This window comes from Hyaena hyaena, unplaced genomic scaffold (assembly GCF_003009895.1).
Source record: "Hyaena hyaena isolate Hyena2069 unplaced genomic scaffold, ASM300989v1 scaffold_2191, whole genome shotgun sequence".
In the NCBI taxonomy this organism is placed as follows: domain Eukaryota; kingdom Metazoa; phylum Chordata; class Mammalia; order Carnivora; family Hyaenidae; genus Hyaena; species Hyaena hyaena.
In genome coordinates, this window is record NW_024082829.1 from 459 (window position 1) to 13705 (window position 13247).

General features: G+C 35.1%; 1 protein-coding gene and 2 non-coding genes across 3 annotated transcripts; all 3 read left to right on the top strand.

Moving 5' to 3' along the window:
- The first annotated feature begins 4867 nt into the window (after window positions 1–4867).
- On the top strand, window positions 4868–4970 carry LOC120227330. The gene has a single exon (XR_005527229.1). It is a non-coding gene; the product is annotated as a U6 spliceosomal RNA (small nuclear RNA).
- Window positions 4971–5217: 247 nt separating this feature from the next.
- LOC120227331 lies at window positions 5218–5371 on the top strand. Its single transcript, XR_005527230.1, has one exon. It is a non-coding gene; the product is annotated as a small nucleolar RNA SNORA62/SNORA6 family (small nucleolar RNA).
- A 2780-nt stretch (window positions 5372–8151) lies between these two features.
- LOC120227328 (SH3 domain-binding glutamic acid-rich-like protein 3) lies at window positions 8152–11668 on the top strand. The gene is made up of 3 exons (XM_039225470.1): window positions 8152–8293; window positions 10998–11165; window positions 11558–11668. Exons 1-3 carry the CDS (start codon window positions 8246–8248, stop codon window positions 11621–11623), a joined length of 282 nt encoding a protein of 93 aa, XP_039081401.1. The 5' UTR covers window positions 8152–8245; the 3' UTR covers window positions 11624–11668.
- The last annotated feature ends 1579 nt before the right edge of the window (window positions 11669–13247 follow it).

Consider the following 13247-nt stretch of genomic DNA (forward strand, 5'->3'; position numbering starts at 1 on the left):
TATTTATACACATTTTGGACTCATTAAAACTTTCCCAGTAGAACCATAAATGTAGCCACTTACTTTTTCATTAATCTAAATAGAAATAGCTTGGGGCGCCTGGGTGGCTCAGTAGGTTAAGCGTTCGACTTCGGCTCAGGTCATGATCTATGATAATTAGTTTAAATAAAAGAAATGATTTCGACTCATTAGATTTGTGGGTTTGTGGGTTTGAGCCCCGAATCAGGCTCTGTACTGACAGCCAGCTCAGAGCCTGGAGCCTGCTTCAGATCCTGTATCTCCCTCTCTCTCTGACCCTCCCTTGCTCACTCTGTCTCTCTCTCTCTCTCTGTCAGAAATAAATAAAACATTAAAAATAAAAAAAAAAGAAATAGCTTTGTCAAATTCACTACCGTGTTTTTCTTAAACCTTTTATTTAAATTCCAGTTAGTTAAGGGCACCTAGGTGGCCCAGTTGGTTAAGCGTCCGACTTCAGCTCAGGTATGATCTTGCAGTTTGTGGGTTCAAGCCCTGTGTCAGACTCTGTGCTGAAGGCTCAGGCCTGGAGCCTGCTTCAGATTCTCTCTGTCTCTCTGTCTCTCTATCTGTCAGAAATAAACATTAAAAGGGACACCTGGGTGGCTCAGTCAGTTAAGCGTTCTACTTCAGCCAGATCATGATCTCATGGTTTGTGAGTTTGAGCCCCACATCAGGCTCTGTGCTGACTGCTCAGAGCCTGGAGCCTGCTTCAGATTCTGTGTCTCCCTCTTGCTTTGCCCCCCACCCCCACTCTGTCTCTGACTCTCTCTCAAAAAATGAATAAACATTTTAAAAATTTAGAAAAAAATAATAAAAAGAAATAAACATTAAAAATAATTTTAAAAGAAAGGTTCCAGTTAGTTAACATACAGTGTAATATTATTTTTAGGTGTACAATATAGTGATTCAGTGCTGCCATACAACACCCGGTACTCATCACAAGTGCCCTCCTTAATCCTCATCACCTATTTAACCCATCACCCAACCCAACTTCATTCTGGTAAGTATCCATTAGTTCTCTATAGTCAAGAGTCTGTTTCTTGGTTTGCCTTTCTCTTTTTTTTAAATATCTTTGTTTATTTATTTTACCTGTTTTAAATATTTTTATTTATTTCTAGGAGAGAGAGAGAGAGAGAGAGAGAGAGAGACAGCGTGAGCAGGGGAGGGTCAGAGAGAGAGGGAGACACAGACTCTGAAATAGGCTCCAGGCTCTGAGCTGGCAGTCAGCACAGAGCCCGACGCGGGGCTCGAACCCACGAACCGCGAGATCATGACCTAAGCGAAAGTCGGACGCTTAACCGACTAAGCCACCCAGGCACCCCTATTTTGTCTTTTTACATTTCTCATATAAGTGAAATCATGTGGCATTTTGCTTTCTCTGACTGACTTATTTCGCTTAGCGTAATACTCTCTTAGCTCCATCTATGTCATTACAAATGTCAAGAGGTAATTTTTTATGGCTGAGTAATATTCCAGTGTGTGTGTGTGGGGAGTGCGCCACATCTTCTATATTCATCTACTGATGGACACTGGGGCTGCTCCCATGATTTGACTATGGTAGATAATGCTGCTATAAACATTGGGGTGCATGTATCCCTTTGAGTTAGCATTTTTGTATTTTATTGGTAAATACCTAGTAGTTGAATGGCTGGATCATAAGTTAGTTCTACTTATAACATGTTGAGAAACCTCCATTCTCTTTTTCAGAGTGGCTGAACAACTTTGCACTCCCACCAACAATGCAAGAGTGTTCCCTTTCTCCACATCCTCACTAACAGCTGTTTCTTGTGTTTTTGATCTTAGTAATTCTGACAGGTGTGAGGTAATACCTTATTGTAGTTTGATTTGAATTCCCCAGATAATCATTAAATTGAGCATTTTTTGGTGTGTCAGCTATCTGTATAAGACGTCTTATTTGGAAAAATGTCTATCCATGTTTTCTGCCCATTTTTAAATTAGATCACTCATTTGTAGGGTGTTCAGTTTTATATGTTCTTCATATATTTTGCATACTAACCCTTGATCAGATATGCCATTTGCAAAAACCTCCCATTCAGTAGATTGCCTTTTAGTTTTTGTGATTGTTTCCTTCACTTTGCAGAAGCTTTTTATTTTGATGTAGTCCCAATAGCTTATTTTCAATTTTGTTTCCCTTACCTCAGGAGACATATATAAAGAAGTTGCTACAGCTGATGTCAAAGAGTTTACTGCTTATGTTCTTTTCTAGGAGTTTTATGGTTTTCTGTCTCACATTTAGGTCTTTCATCCATTTGAATTATTTTCTGTGTATGGTGTCAGAAAGTGGTTCAGTTTCATTCTTTTGCATGTAGCTTTCCACTTTTCCCAACATGACTTATAGAAGAGACTGTCTTTTTTTTCCATTGCATGATCTTTCCTGCTTTTTGTGAAGACTAATTGGCCATATAGATGTGGGTTTCTTTTTGGGTTTTCTATTCTGTTCCATTTATCTATGTGTTTATTTCTGTGCCTGTACCATACTGTCTTGGTTACTACACCTTTGTAATATAACTTGAAGTCCAGAATTCTGATGCCTCCAGCTTTGCTTTTCATTTTCAAAGTTGCTTTTGTTATTTGGGGTCTTTTGTGGTTCCATGCAAATTTTAGGATTGTTTCTTCTAGCTCTGTGAAAAATGCTGGTTCTATTTTGGCAGGGATTGCATTAAATGTGTAGATTGTTTTGAATAGTATTATTATAAACACTGACAATATTTGTTCTTCCAATCCATGAATATGGAAGATCTTTCCACTTCTTTTGTCATCTTCAGTTTATGTCATTAGTGTTTTATAGCCTTTAGAGTAGAGTTGATTCACTTCCTTGGCTAGGTTTATTCCTAGGTAATTTATGGTTTCAGGTTTAATTGTAAATGGTATCAATTCCTTAATATCTCTTTCTGCTGCTTCATTATTGGTGTATAGAAATGTAACTGATTTCTATACATTGATTTTGTATCCTGTGACTTTGGTGAATTCATTTTTCAGTTCTAGCAATTTTTTGGTGTAATCTTTTGGGTTTTCAATCTAAGGTATCATGACATCTGAGAAGAGTGAATGTTTGACCTCTTCCTTATCAATTTGGATGCTTTTTATTATGTTTTGTTGTCTGATTTTTGTGGCTAGTGCCGTGTTAAATAACAGTGGTGAGAGTGGACATCCTGTCTTGTTCTTGAGCACAGAGGAAAAGCTCTCAGATTTTTCCCCTTGAGGATGATATTAGCTATAGGGTTTCCATATATGGCCTTTATGATGTTGAGGTATGTTCCCTTTATCTCTACTTTGTTAAGGGTTTTTATCATGATTGGATGTTCTGCATTGTAAAATGCTTTTTCTGCATCTCTTGAAAGGATCATATAGTGGTTCTTATTGGGTTTTTTTTCTTATTAATGTGATGTATCACATTGAATAGTGAATATTGAGCCGCCCTTGCAACTCAGGAATAAATGCTCCTTGGTCATGGCGAATGATCTTTTTAATGTATTGTTGGATTTGTTTCACTAATATTTTGTAGAGAATTTTTGCATCCGTGTTCATCAGGGATATTGGCCTTTATTTATTTTTTAGTGGTGTCTTTATCTTGTTTTGTTATCAGGATAATGTTGGCCTCACAGAATGAATTGGGAAGTTTCACTTTCTTTTCTTTTTCTTAGAATAGTTTAGGAAAAATAGATATTATTTCCTCTTAATTACCTTAACATCCAGTAATTGAACTACTAGATATTTACCCAAAGACAACAAAAATACTATTTCAATGGGATGTATACATCCTGATTTTTATAGCAGGATTATCTACAATAGCTACTTCATAGAAACAGCCCAAATATCCACTTACTGATGAATGGAAAAAGAATATGGGTTATATATAATATATAATTATATACATACCTATATATTATATATTATGTAACATACATTTTACATATTATATATATATATATAAAACATATATATATAACAGTTCTGTTATATACACACAATGGAATATTACTGAACCATATAAAAATAAATCTTGCCTTTTGGAATGACATGGGTGGAGATAGAGAATATTATGTTGAGTGAAACAAGTCAGTCAGAAAAATACCATATTGTTTCATTCATATATCAATTTAAGAAGCAAAATGAATAAGCAAAGGGACAAAAAAAGAGAAAGAGGCAAACCAAGAAACAGATTCTTAATTACAGAGAACAAACTGAGGGTTACTAGAATGAAAGTACATGGGGGTATGTATTAGGTGATGAGGATTAAGGAGTGAACTTGTGATGAGCACTGGGTGTTGTGTGGAAGTGATGAATCACCTTATTGTACACCTGAACCTAATATTACTCTTTGTGTTAACTAACTGGAATCAAATAAAGCTTAAAAATACAGAAGCTCTTATTTGCATTTTAAATAAAACTTAAAAATACAGAAGCTCTTATTTGAATTTTACAAAAGAAACAAAGACAGAAAAAGGTTATGTACTTGTTGAAGTTCACAAACATAGTAAATGATGGAACTAGTATTTGCACCAGGCAAGTGGATTTAGAATCCACTTACTTAATCAGTACACTATATTGCCTTTATCTGTACAAATAGAATGGAATTTTAAGATCAACATATGCAATACAATTTCATCATGTATATGTGCCAGGCACTTTTCTAACACTTCACATACACTAAGTGGTATAACCCTGACAGCATCTCTATAAAAACAGATATTATAATTATCATTTCACACATGAGAAAATAGAGGCACAGAGAAGTTATATAGGATGCACTGTATTACACAGTTGTAAGTGGTAGAGTCTGGGTTTGAACCGAGGCAGCCTCACTTCAAAGCCTATGTAGTTATGCTCACTTTGCCAGTGTATATACTAAAATCAGAACAAAACAGAGGACATTAGCATGTCCTATGTGCAAGGATGACACGCAAATTCATGAAGCATTCCATACTTTTTTAAAAAGTAGACTGTGTACTTAAATTTCATGTTATAAGTGACTTTTTCTCCCTTATAACCGATTTAATAAATGTCATCATGTTTGTGAAAAATGATACAAATCAAACTGTTAAATAGTGGTTTCCTCTGGGAGGATTGCAAAGAGAAGGTGATAGTGTAATTTTGCTTTTTACTCTCTATATTTCCATATGGTTTTGACTTCTACAATGTGCATGAATTCATGTATTATTTGTATGATCAATAAGTCATGCACATTGTTAGAGCTTGGAGTTGAGGCCACTGGCTAGCCGATGAACTCAGAAGAATAGGTACCATGCTACATGAGGGGCAAGTCTTTTGGTAACACCACAAGGGTCTCTGGCTCAATGAGTGGACTTTGATAGTAATTCTTGCTACAAGTTAAAAAAAACAATAAGTAAGTAAATAAATATAAAGTCACATATAAAAAGTACAAGAAAAAGTATACTACTTTCCTTAGAATATATTTTTCTAATCCCACAAGTTTCTGGCCCATTCTTTAGAATGCTTTTGAACTCAGATATAAACTGCCCAAGTAGGCTGTGAAGCATCAACATCTACATTGTTAATACTTTCAGCTACAATTATCAGTACAGTTTTTTTTTTACAAATAATTACTTCAAAATAATTATCACAAACATCCTATATAATAGTTAACTTGAATTTTGTATGTTATACCAGCCAGTTTATTTTAGGTTGTCAAAGATAGCCTATTCTAAGAAATAGTGCATTAATTTGGCTTGGCACCAAAGTAATAGCTCACAGCAAAATGAGAAAATAAGTCACGCTCTCACACCAGACAGATAATGAAAACAACAGAAAAAAAAAAAAAAAAGGATTTTCTACCACCGCTACCACAAAAGAACACTTAAAGAAAATGGAGATCTCAAATTGTTCCTAACCTAGGCTTTTTCATTGGTTATATCCATCTCCTTTGCCTTTCTCACTCTTATATCCAACCAAACTCTAACAGTCCCCTGTTCTAAATATCTTTGCCTTTCACTATTGTCATTTCATTTTTGTATTGTTGCCAGTGCTTCCAATCTTGCCTCCTTTCAAATCCCCTTGACGTGCTAGATTGATCCACCTTTCACACCAAGAGATAAATCCTGTTTAATCATCCATGGATTGATAATAAGAGATATAATTTATTGAGTGGCTCATAAGAAAAGGTGGTCTTAGGTAATATCTCCACTTATTTAATCTTCAGAGAAAATCTGCAAGTTAAGATTTTCCACATTTTTATAAAACAAGAAACAGCCTTAAAATACTAAAAGTCAAAATCTAGCATAAAACCCGAAGGCCTATATGCGTTTTCCTATTTATTTCCTCAGTTTCTATTCCTCCACTTGCTCCCAAAGCTCCAGTTACCACATTGCTTCATGACTGTTCCTGCTACCTAAAACTTCTTTACTATTATAATTTCCTGGCATTCTATACATCCTTCAAGTTTCAGATTAGCTCTCACTTATTCAGGGATACCTTCCTTGACCCACTTAACCTGATTTAGATTTCTCTACATTGCATATATCTCACTTTATCAGTTATCACTCTGTGACTAACTTGAAGGTAAATGCTTCTTCTTATTCATATTGATAAGCTTGTTCCCAAACATCATGCAAGCAGCCTGATACTTATCATCAATAATAATTATTAGAGGTGCCTGGCTGGCTCAGTTGGTTTAGCATCTGACTTCAGCTCAGGTCATGATCTCACGGTTCCTGAGTTCAAGCCCCGAGTCAGGCTCTGTGCTGACAACTCAGAGCCTGAAGCCTGATTCAGATTGTCTCCCTCTCTCTCTGCTCCCCCACTTCTCTTGGGGTCTGTCTCTCTCTCAAAAATAAACATTAAAAATTTTTAATAATAATTTTCATTTTTTTGAACTACAGACATGTCAGACCAAGTGCCAAACACTTTTACATACTCAATTCATTTAATCCTGATAATGATGCTGTCAAGTAGGCGTCACCATTCACATTCATACACTAACGACTGAGAAATTGACATTCAGAAGGAAGTAATTTGCCCAAGATCTATAGTTATCAAGAGGTAGAACTATGGAATCCAGATTTGTTTGGCAGAAAAACTGGTGCTGAAGTTCTTTGGTTCTTTACTGTCAATTTCCATTGCTCAATTTTGTCAAGCCAAAGAAATCCTATAAATATTATCGCTATCTTCAACTACGTGAAAATAAATGCTAGAATAATGAGCTATGGATGTATTTAAGAGGAAGTGGACATTAAAGCAAAAAGTCATCTTTTTATACCAGGTGGACGGAGGAAGTGTTAGAAGAGTCAGCGACTATTGAACCCACTATTACATAAACAAACAAAAAATGGGGGCCAAAACCCAGAAGGAAAGCTTACTGTCTTCAAGAAGGGAGGGACACTTAAAATTTTTTTTTTTAAATGTCAGGGGGCGCCTGGGTGACTCAGTCGGTTAAGCGTACAACTTCGGCTCAGGTCATGATCTCACGGTTTGTGGGTTCGAACCCCACATCGGGCTCTGTGCTGAGAGCTAGCTCAGAGCCTGGAGCCGTTTCAGATTCTGTGTCTCCCTCTCTCTATGGCCCTTCCCTACTCATACTGTCTCTATCTCTCTCTCTCTCAAAATTAAAAAATAAAACATTAGAAAAAATTAATAAAAAAAGAAGGGAGTGGACACAGGAGAGGGAAAGGAGTCATCTCCTCCAACTAAGACAAAAATCATCAAAGACTGCTATGGTGGTCCGGGATATTCCTGTCCAAATAAGCATTGGTGCCATTTGCTCTGTCACTACAAACTTAGGGAATACAAGTTTTAATTTATCTCTTTATTTACTATCACATTGTATTTTGGTCATTTTCTCCCACAGGTGTCTCAGCCCTACATTTGCGTCTGTGGTTGCCAGACAAAAAAGCTCATGTTTACCACCATCTCCAAGGAGGGAGATGGGAGAAGTAGCAGGAATACGGAGACCATTAATTCTTCCATCCCTTTTGCCTCGCCGCCAATGAGTAAAGAGGCTTTAACAGGAATTTATCACCCCAGAGTTCATCTCCTCTCCCTCATGCTGGCCATCATGATGCTCCAGCGTTCCTGCGTCACAAAGGTACTAATTTCCTGGCCAATCTGGTGCATACAAGCCAAATACTCTTAGCAACAGTCTTGGAAAAAGGCACTCCCAGGTTTGGGGACTTTGAATAGTTCAGCCTTAGGTGGTAATCAAGTGACTTACTCTGAGTTACTTCTGCAAAGTAGCCTTTAAGTGGAAACAATGAGCTCCATTAAAGTTTATTATACCAGCGTGTCAGGGTCTAGAGAGGTGAGCGGAAAGAAAAGGGCCTTAGCAGGCAAAAGACTAGAGTGAAGACATGCTAGTTGGGGACTTCATGATTGTGTTAAGACATAACTATCTTATTGTCTTTCATTTTTCAGCTCCTTCCTCTCTAGGTTTTCAGGGATGGAAGGTGCAGGAGACAACAGAGAATGTAGTTATTGCCCTTACCCTAGTTGTTCTCTAAGAACTGACCATTTTGGGAGGTTTATGGGTCCTGAACTCAGCCAACTTCGGTATTTCCAGTAATTTTGCACATGTTTCAAATGGAAGAGATAAAGAAACTTGTTTTTTAGGATGTTTAGGATGGGAGATGGAAGAAATAAAGAATACTGTTTAGGATAGGAGAGGGAAAATAACAGTGAGTAGATGGCTAGAATCCTCAGAGAAAACAGGGTAACCTTAAAAAGACAAACTTAATTTCTAAGAAGAATGTGTATTTGCATGGACAAACATGTCTTAGATTACAGTTTAGATTAATTATTTTGAACCACGCTGTAGGAATATTGAGTAACAGTGGTTTCCAACAGCCATATATTGTGAGCCACTTGTGTAATTTTAAATTTTCTAGAAATGACTTAAAAAAGAGATGAGATTAATTTTAATATATTTTATTTAATAGAAAATATACAAAATGTTTTCATTGCAACATGTAACCAATATTTAAAAAGAGATGTTATATATTTTCATATTAAGTCATCAAAATATAGTATGTATTTTGTACTTATAGGACATTTCATTTTGGACAAGCCACACTTCAAGTATTCAATAGTCACATGTAGCTGGCTAGTGGTTATCACATTGGCTCAGCTACACAAGAACTGTTTTATGTCTAAGAACCTCATTCTGCAAAGTTTTTGGAAAATCATAAAAACTGAAGAATTTAGAATTGATTATAAATGGCTAACAAACATTCATCACACTCCTGTATGTCAGACACTGTGATAGATGCAAGGAACAATGAGATTCAATCTCAGCCTACAAATAGTGCATTGCTTCGCATAAATAAAGCCTTTACAACTAGATTAGGGATTTCAGCTGGGTACTAAGAAACAACAATAACAATAAGCAGTTTTAAAAACAAAATTATGGGCCTTTTCACTATTGTTTAACATTGTAATTTATGTTATTGGATATAATACTAAGATTCTGTAAGAAGTAATGATGTGGAATCAATGAGGACCATAATGGATGCAGCAGAAGACTCAGCCAAATGTTGGTCTGTCTCTCAAACCATAACATAAAAATCATCTGGAGGGCTTGTTAAAACATTCCTGGGAGTCATTCCCAGATTCTATAGTTTTGGAATGGGATAAGGCGGATGATGCTGGTCTTATAAATCACACTCAGACTAGCACTAGTTTAAGCAATTGTTCTCATAATGAGGTTCCTCTGGAAAAAAATATTGAAAAAGCACTATAAAAATGTGACAAATCACATGCATCATGCTTGTGAAATTTTTGAAGACTAATGAGCCTCAGAAGGTAGAAATGTTGCATGATGGAATTTCAGACTTCTTCCCTATCAGTTGGAAATAGACAGGGTTTTCTAAGCCTGACTGGATTATATTTTGCACTTTCACAGAAGTCATAATTGAATAAGCTGGGGTTTGTACTTGTCAAATTGATTTTACATATATTTTCTTATTCTAGCATCACATATTTTATGTGGCAAAATTGCCCAACATTGTTATGTTAAAATGTAGAAAACTCAAATTTCAGGATTTATGTTACAGTTATTTAAAAAATGTACTTATAAACTATGTTTAATTTTTGTATGTTTTATTTTATATTTGAGAGAGAGAGAGAGAGAGAGAGAATGAGTGGGGGAGGGGCAGAGAGAGAGGGAGACACAGAATTCTAAGCAGAGTCCAGGCTCTGAGCTATCAGCACAGAGCCTGACGTGGGGTTCGAACTCATGAACCACGAGATCATGAAATGAGCTGAAGTCGAACGCTTAACCAACTGAGCCACCCAGATGCCCCTAAACTATGTTTAAAAGATAACCAATTATTTCCATTTTATTTTAGTGGTAGTGTTTCAGGGGAAAAGACAATAAGAGTGGATATACATCCTTTTAACAGATAACACAAATCTAAGAATTCATATAGGAGGATATAGCAAGAACTGACAACTTTTATTTACCGACCTTTTTTTAAAGCTTAATCCTCTGATTTATTTTCTCATTCTGTGGATTTTATCTCCTCACTTAGGCATAGTCTCCTATTATTGTTTAGAACATGCAGTTTGTTCCTTCAAATTCAAAAACCTGGCATCCTATCCATTTCCTACACAGACCTACTTTAGTTATTAGCATAAGTTAATGCAGTGATGAGTTGAAATGTGTGCTTCAACTGTTAGCGGAATGTTCATACCATTTCATATGCAGTTTGAAATCAATATGGTAAATATTTATAGCGCATCAGAGATTTTCAACTCTCACTGACACCTTACTGTATTTCTTCATATACATATTAAACATATTGACATATTACAGATATACTATATATGTGTGTATGTGTACGTGTTTATCACAAGAAAATAATCTAATTTTGCTCCTCAAAAAAACATCACACTATTAAAACATATTCCTCTTCCATAGCATAATAGATAGAGAAAATAAATATAAAACATAAAACATTGGGGCCAGTTGATTAACATCTTTCCATTTCTCCATTTCTTTGTCTATCTAGGTGAAGCAGAGACAGGAAGAAGTTACCAGAATTTTAGATACTTACAAAATAAAGTATGAATTAATAGATATTTCTGTGAGTTTGAAAATACTTCAGGAAATGAGGACTAAAGTTTCCACCCCTAGGGCTCTACCACCTCAGATATTCAATGGCCAAGAATATTGTGGGGTAAGAATAAATGTCCATTTCTATTTTATTTTCATTTCATATTTTAAGGTTATATACATTTATGAGCTGTGAGGGCAAGGTTTCTTCATTTACACAATAACTTAAATATGTTCCTGAAGATAAGGCAATGTGTAGTTCATTATGAAAAAAAAAAAAACATAAAAGAAAAGTATATCATGCTGCTTGTTTTGAGGTACACAGTATTTTTGTCATATATTATAGCATGAAATGACTGATACCTTGGGGAAATTCTTTTAACTAACTTGGCTGGTAGACATTTGCAAAGGCCCAGGCAAGATAATTAGCAAATTTACCTAGACACTTGAATTTAATTACTTCATAAGTGGAGATTATCAGCATTGATATTACAAGTTAATTTTAATTATTTTTAGGATTTTGAAATGTTTCACAAGGCAAAGGAGACCAAAGAGATTCTTAAATTCCTGAAGATGGAATGAATGTGCAGTAATGATACAAAAGATTTTTATCAAGGTGGATCTGCGTGTACTTCCAAATACATTGGTTACTTTTAATTAAAAAATACAAGAGCTTTATTAAGGTTAATTGATATCTAGATTCATTTGCAATCACTAACATGGGGGCTTTTACAAGTTCAATTTTGCTTACAATAATTTCTTTGTTACAGAGTGAACACTTTACAAAGATGTGTAAAAAATATCGTTAAACATTTATCAAGATCAAACTTCTTTTTGTTTATTTGACTGTACAATGAGTGTAATAAGTTTTTACATTTACAAACTGATTAACTCATAATATAATTTTAGCAAAGTTATATATTTGATATTTGGTTCATGTGGTTTTATACAGAAAAAATATGTCTTTCAGTGGATACACACCAAACTTTAATAAATGTGCCATTGATTGTAACAGGGGATCAAATGTGGGTGTCTCCCATGAAATAATGAATAGTAACTACAAAATAATGTCAAATCTAATAACTAAGATTCATAAACATCACTAGAGTATAAATTGTACTATACTTTTCATACAAATAAAAATATAAATTTTCTGTTTTAAATTATACTGCTTTAATTGAAGCAACTTATACTAACTTAACTGTGTTCGAAAACATGTGAACACAATTTAAAACTGACAGTAAAACTATAAAAACTACACTTTTAATTTTGCAAGGAAAGATTTAAAGTAATACGTTCAGTACCATAAAAAAAGATTTTCCTAGAAACGTCTCAGAATAGAAAATATATGACATATTCTCATAAGAAATATAAAGTAAAATAAAATCATGGCCAAGTATAAGTTATAGATGTAATCCAGTTAGTTCCTGAAAAAACAAATACAATAGAACCTTGGATAACTTGTTCTGTGAATATTCCACAAGATGAGCAACAATTTCTAATAAATGTTAATTTGGTAAGTGAGCAATGCCTTGCAATACAAACAGTACATGATGCCAAACGTCACATGATCACAACTGAGCCAATGGTTGTTGAAATTTGCTTTGATATACAAGTGCTTTGGGTTACAAGCATGTTTCCAGAATGAATTATGCTCACAAACCAAGGTTTTTCTGGGTAATAATTCCAAATCAACAATTAAATGGTTTCATCCTTCACCTTCAAATTTTTTTCTTCCAAGATTTTATTTAAATTCAAGTTAGTTAACATATAATGTAGTATTGGTTTCAGTAGTAGAATTTAGTGATTCATCATTTACATACAACACACAGTGCTCATCCCAACAAGTGCCCACCTTAATGTCCATCACTCATTTGGCCCACGCCCCCACTTCTCCTCCAGCATCCCTCAATTTATTCTCTATAGTTAAGAATTTCTTATGGGTTTGCCTCCCTATTTTTATCTTATATTATTTTTCTTTCCTGTCCCCTATGTTCATTTGCTTTGTTTCTTTTTTTAATGTTTTATTTATTTGTTTGTTTGTTTCTGAGAGAGACAGCGTGAGCAGGGGAAGGTCAGAGAGAGAGGGAGCACAGAATCTGAAACAGGTTGTAGGCTCTGAGCTAGCTGTCAGCACAGAGCCCGACGTGGGGCTCGAACCTACGAATGTGAGATCATGACCTGAGCTGAATTCGGACGCTTAACC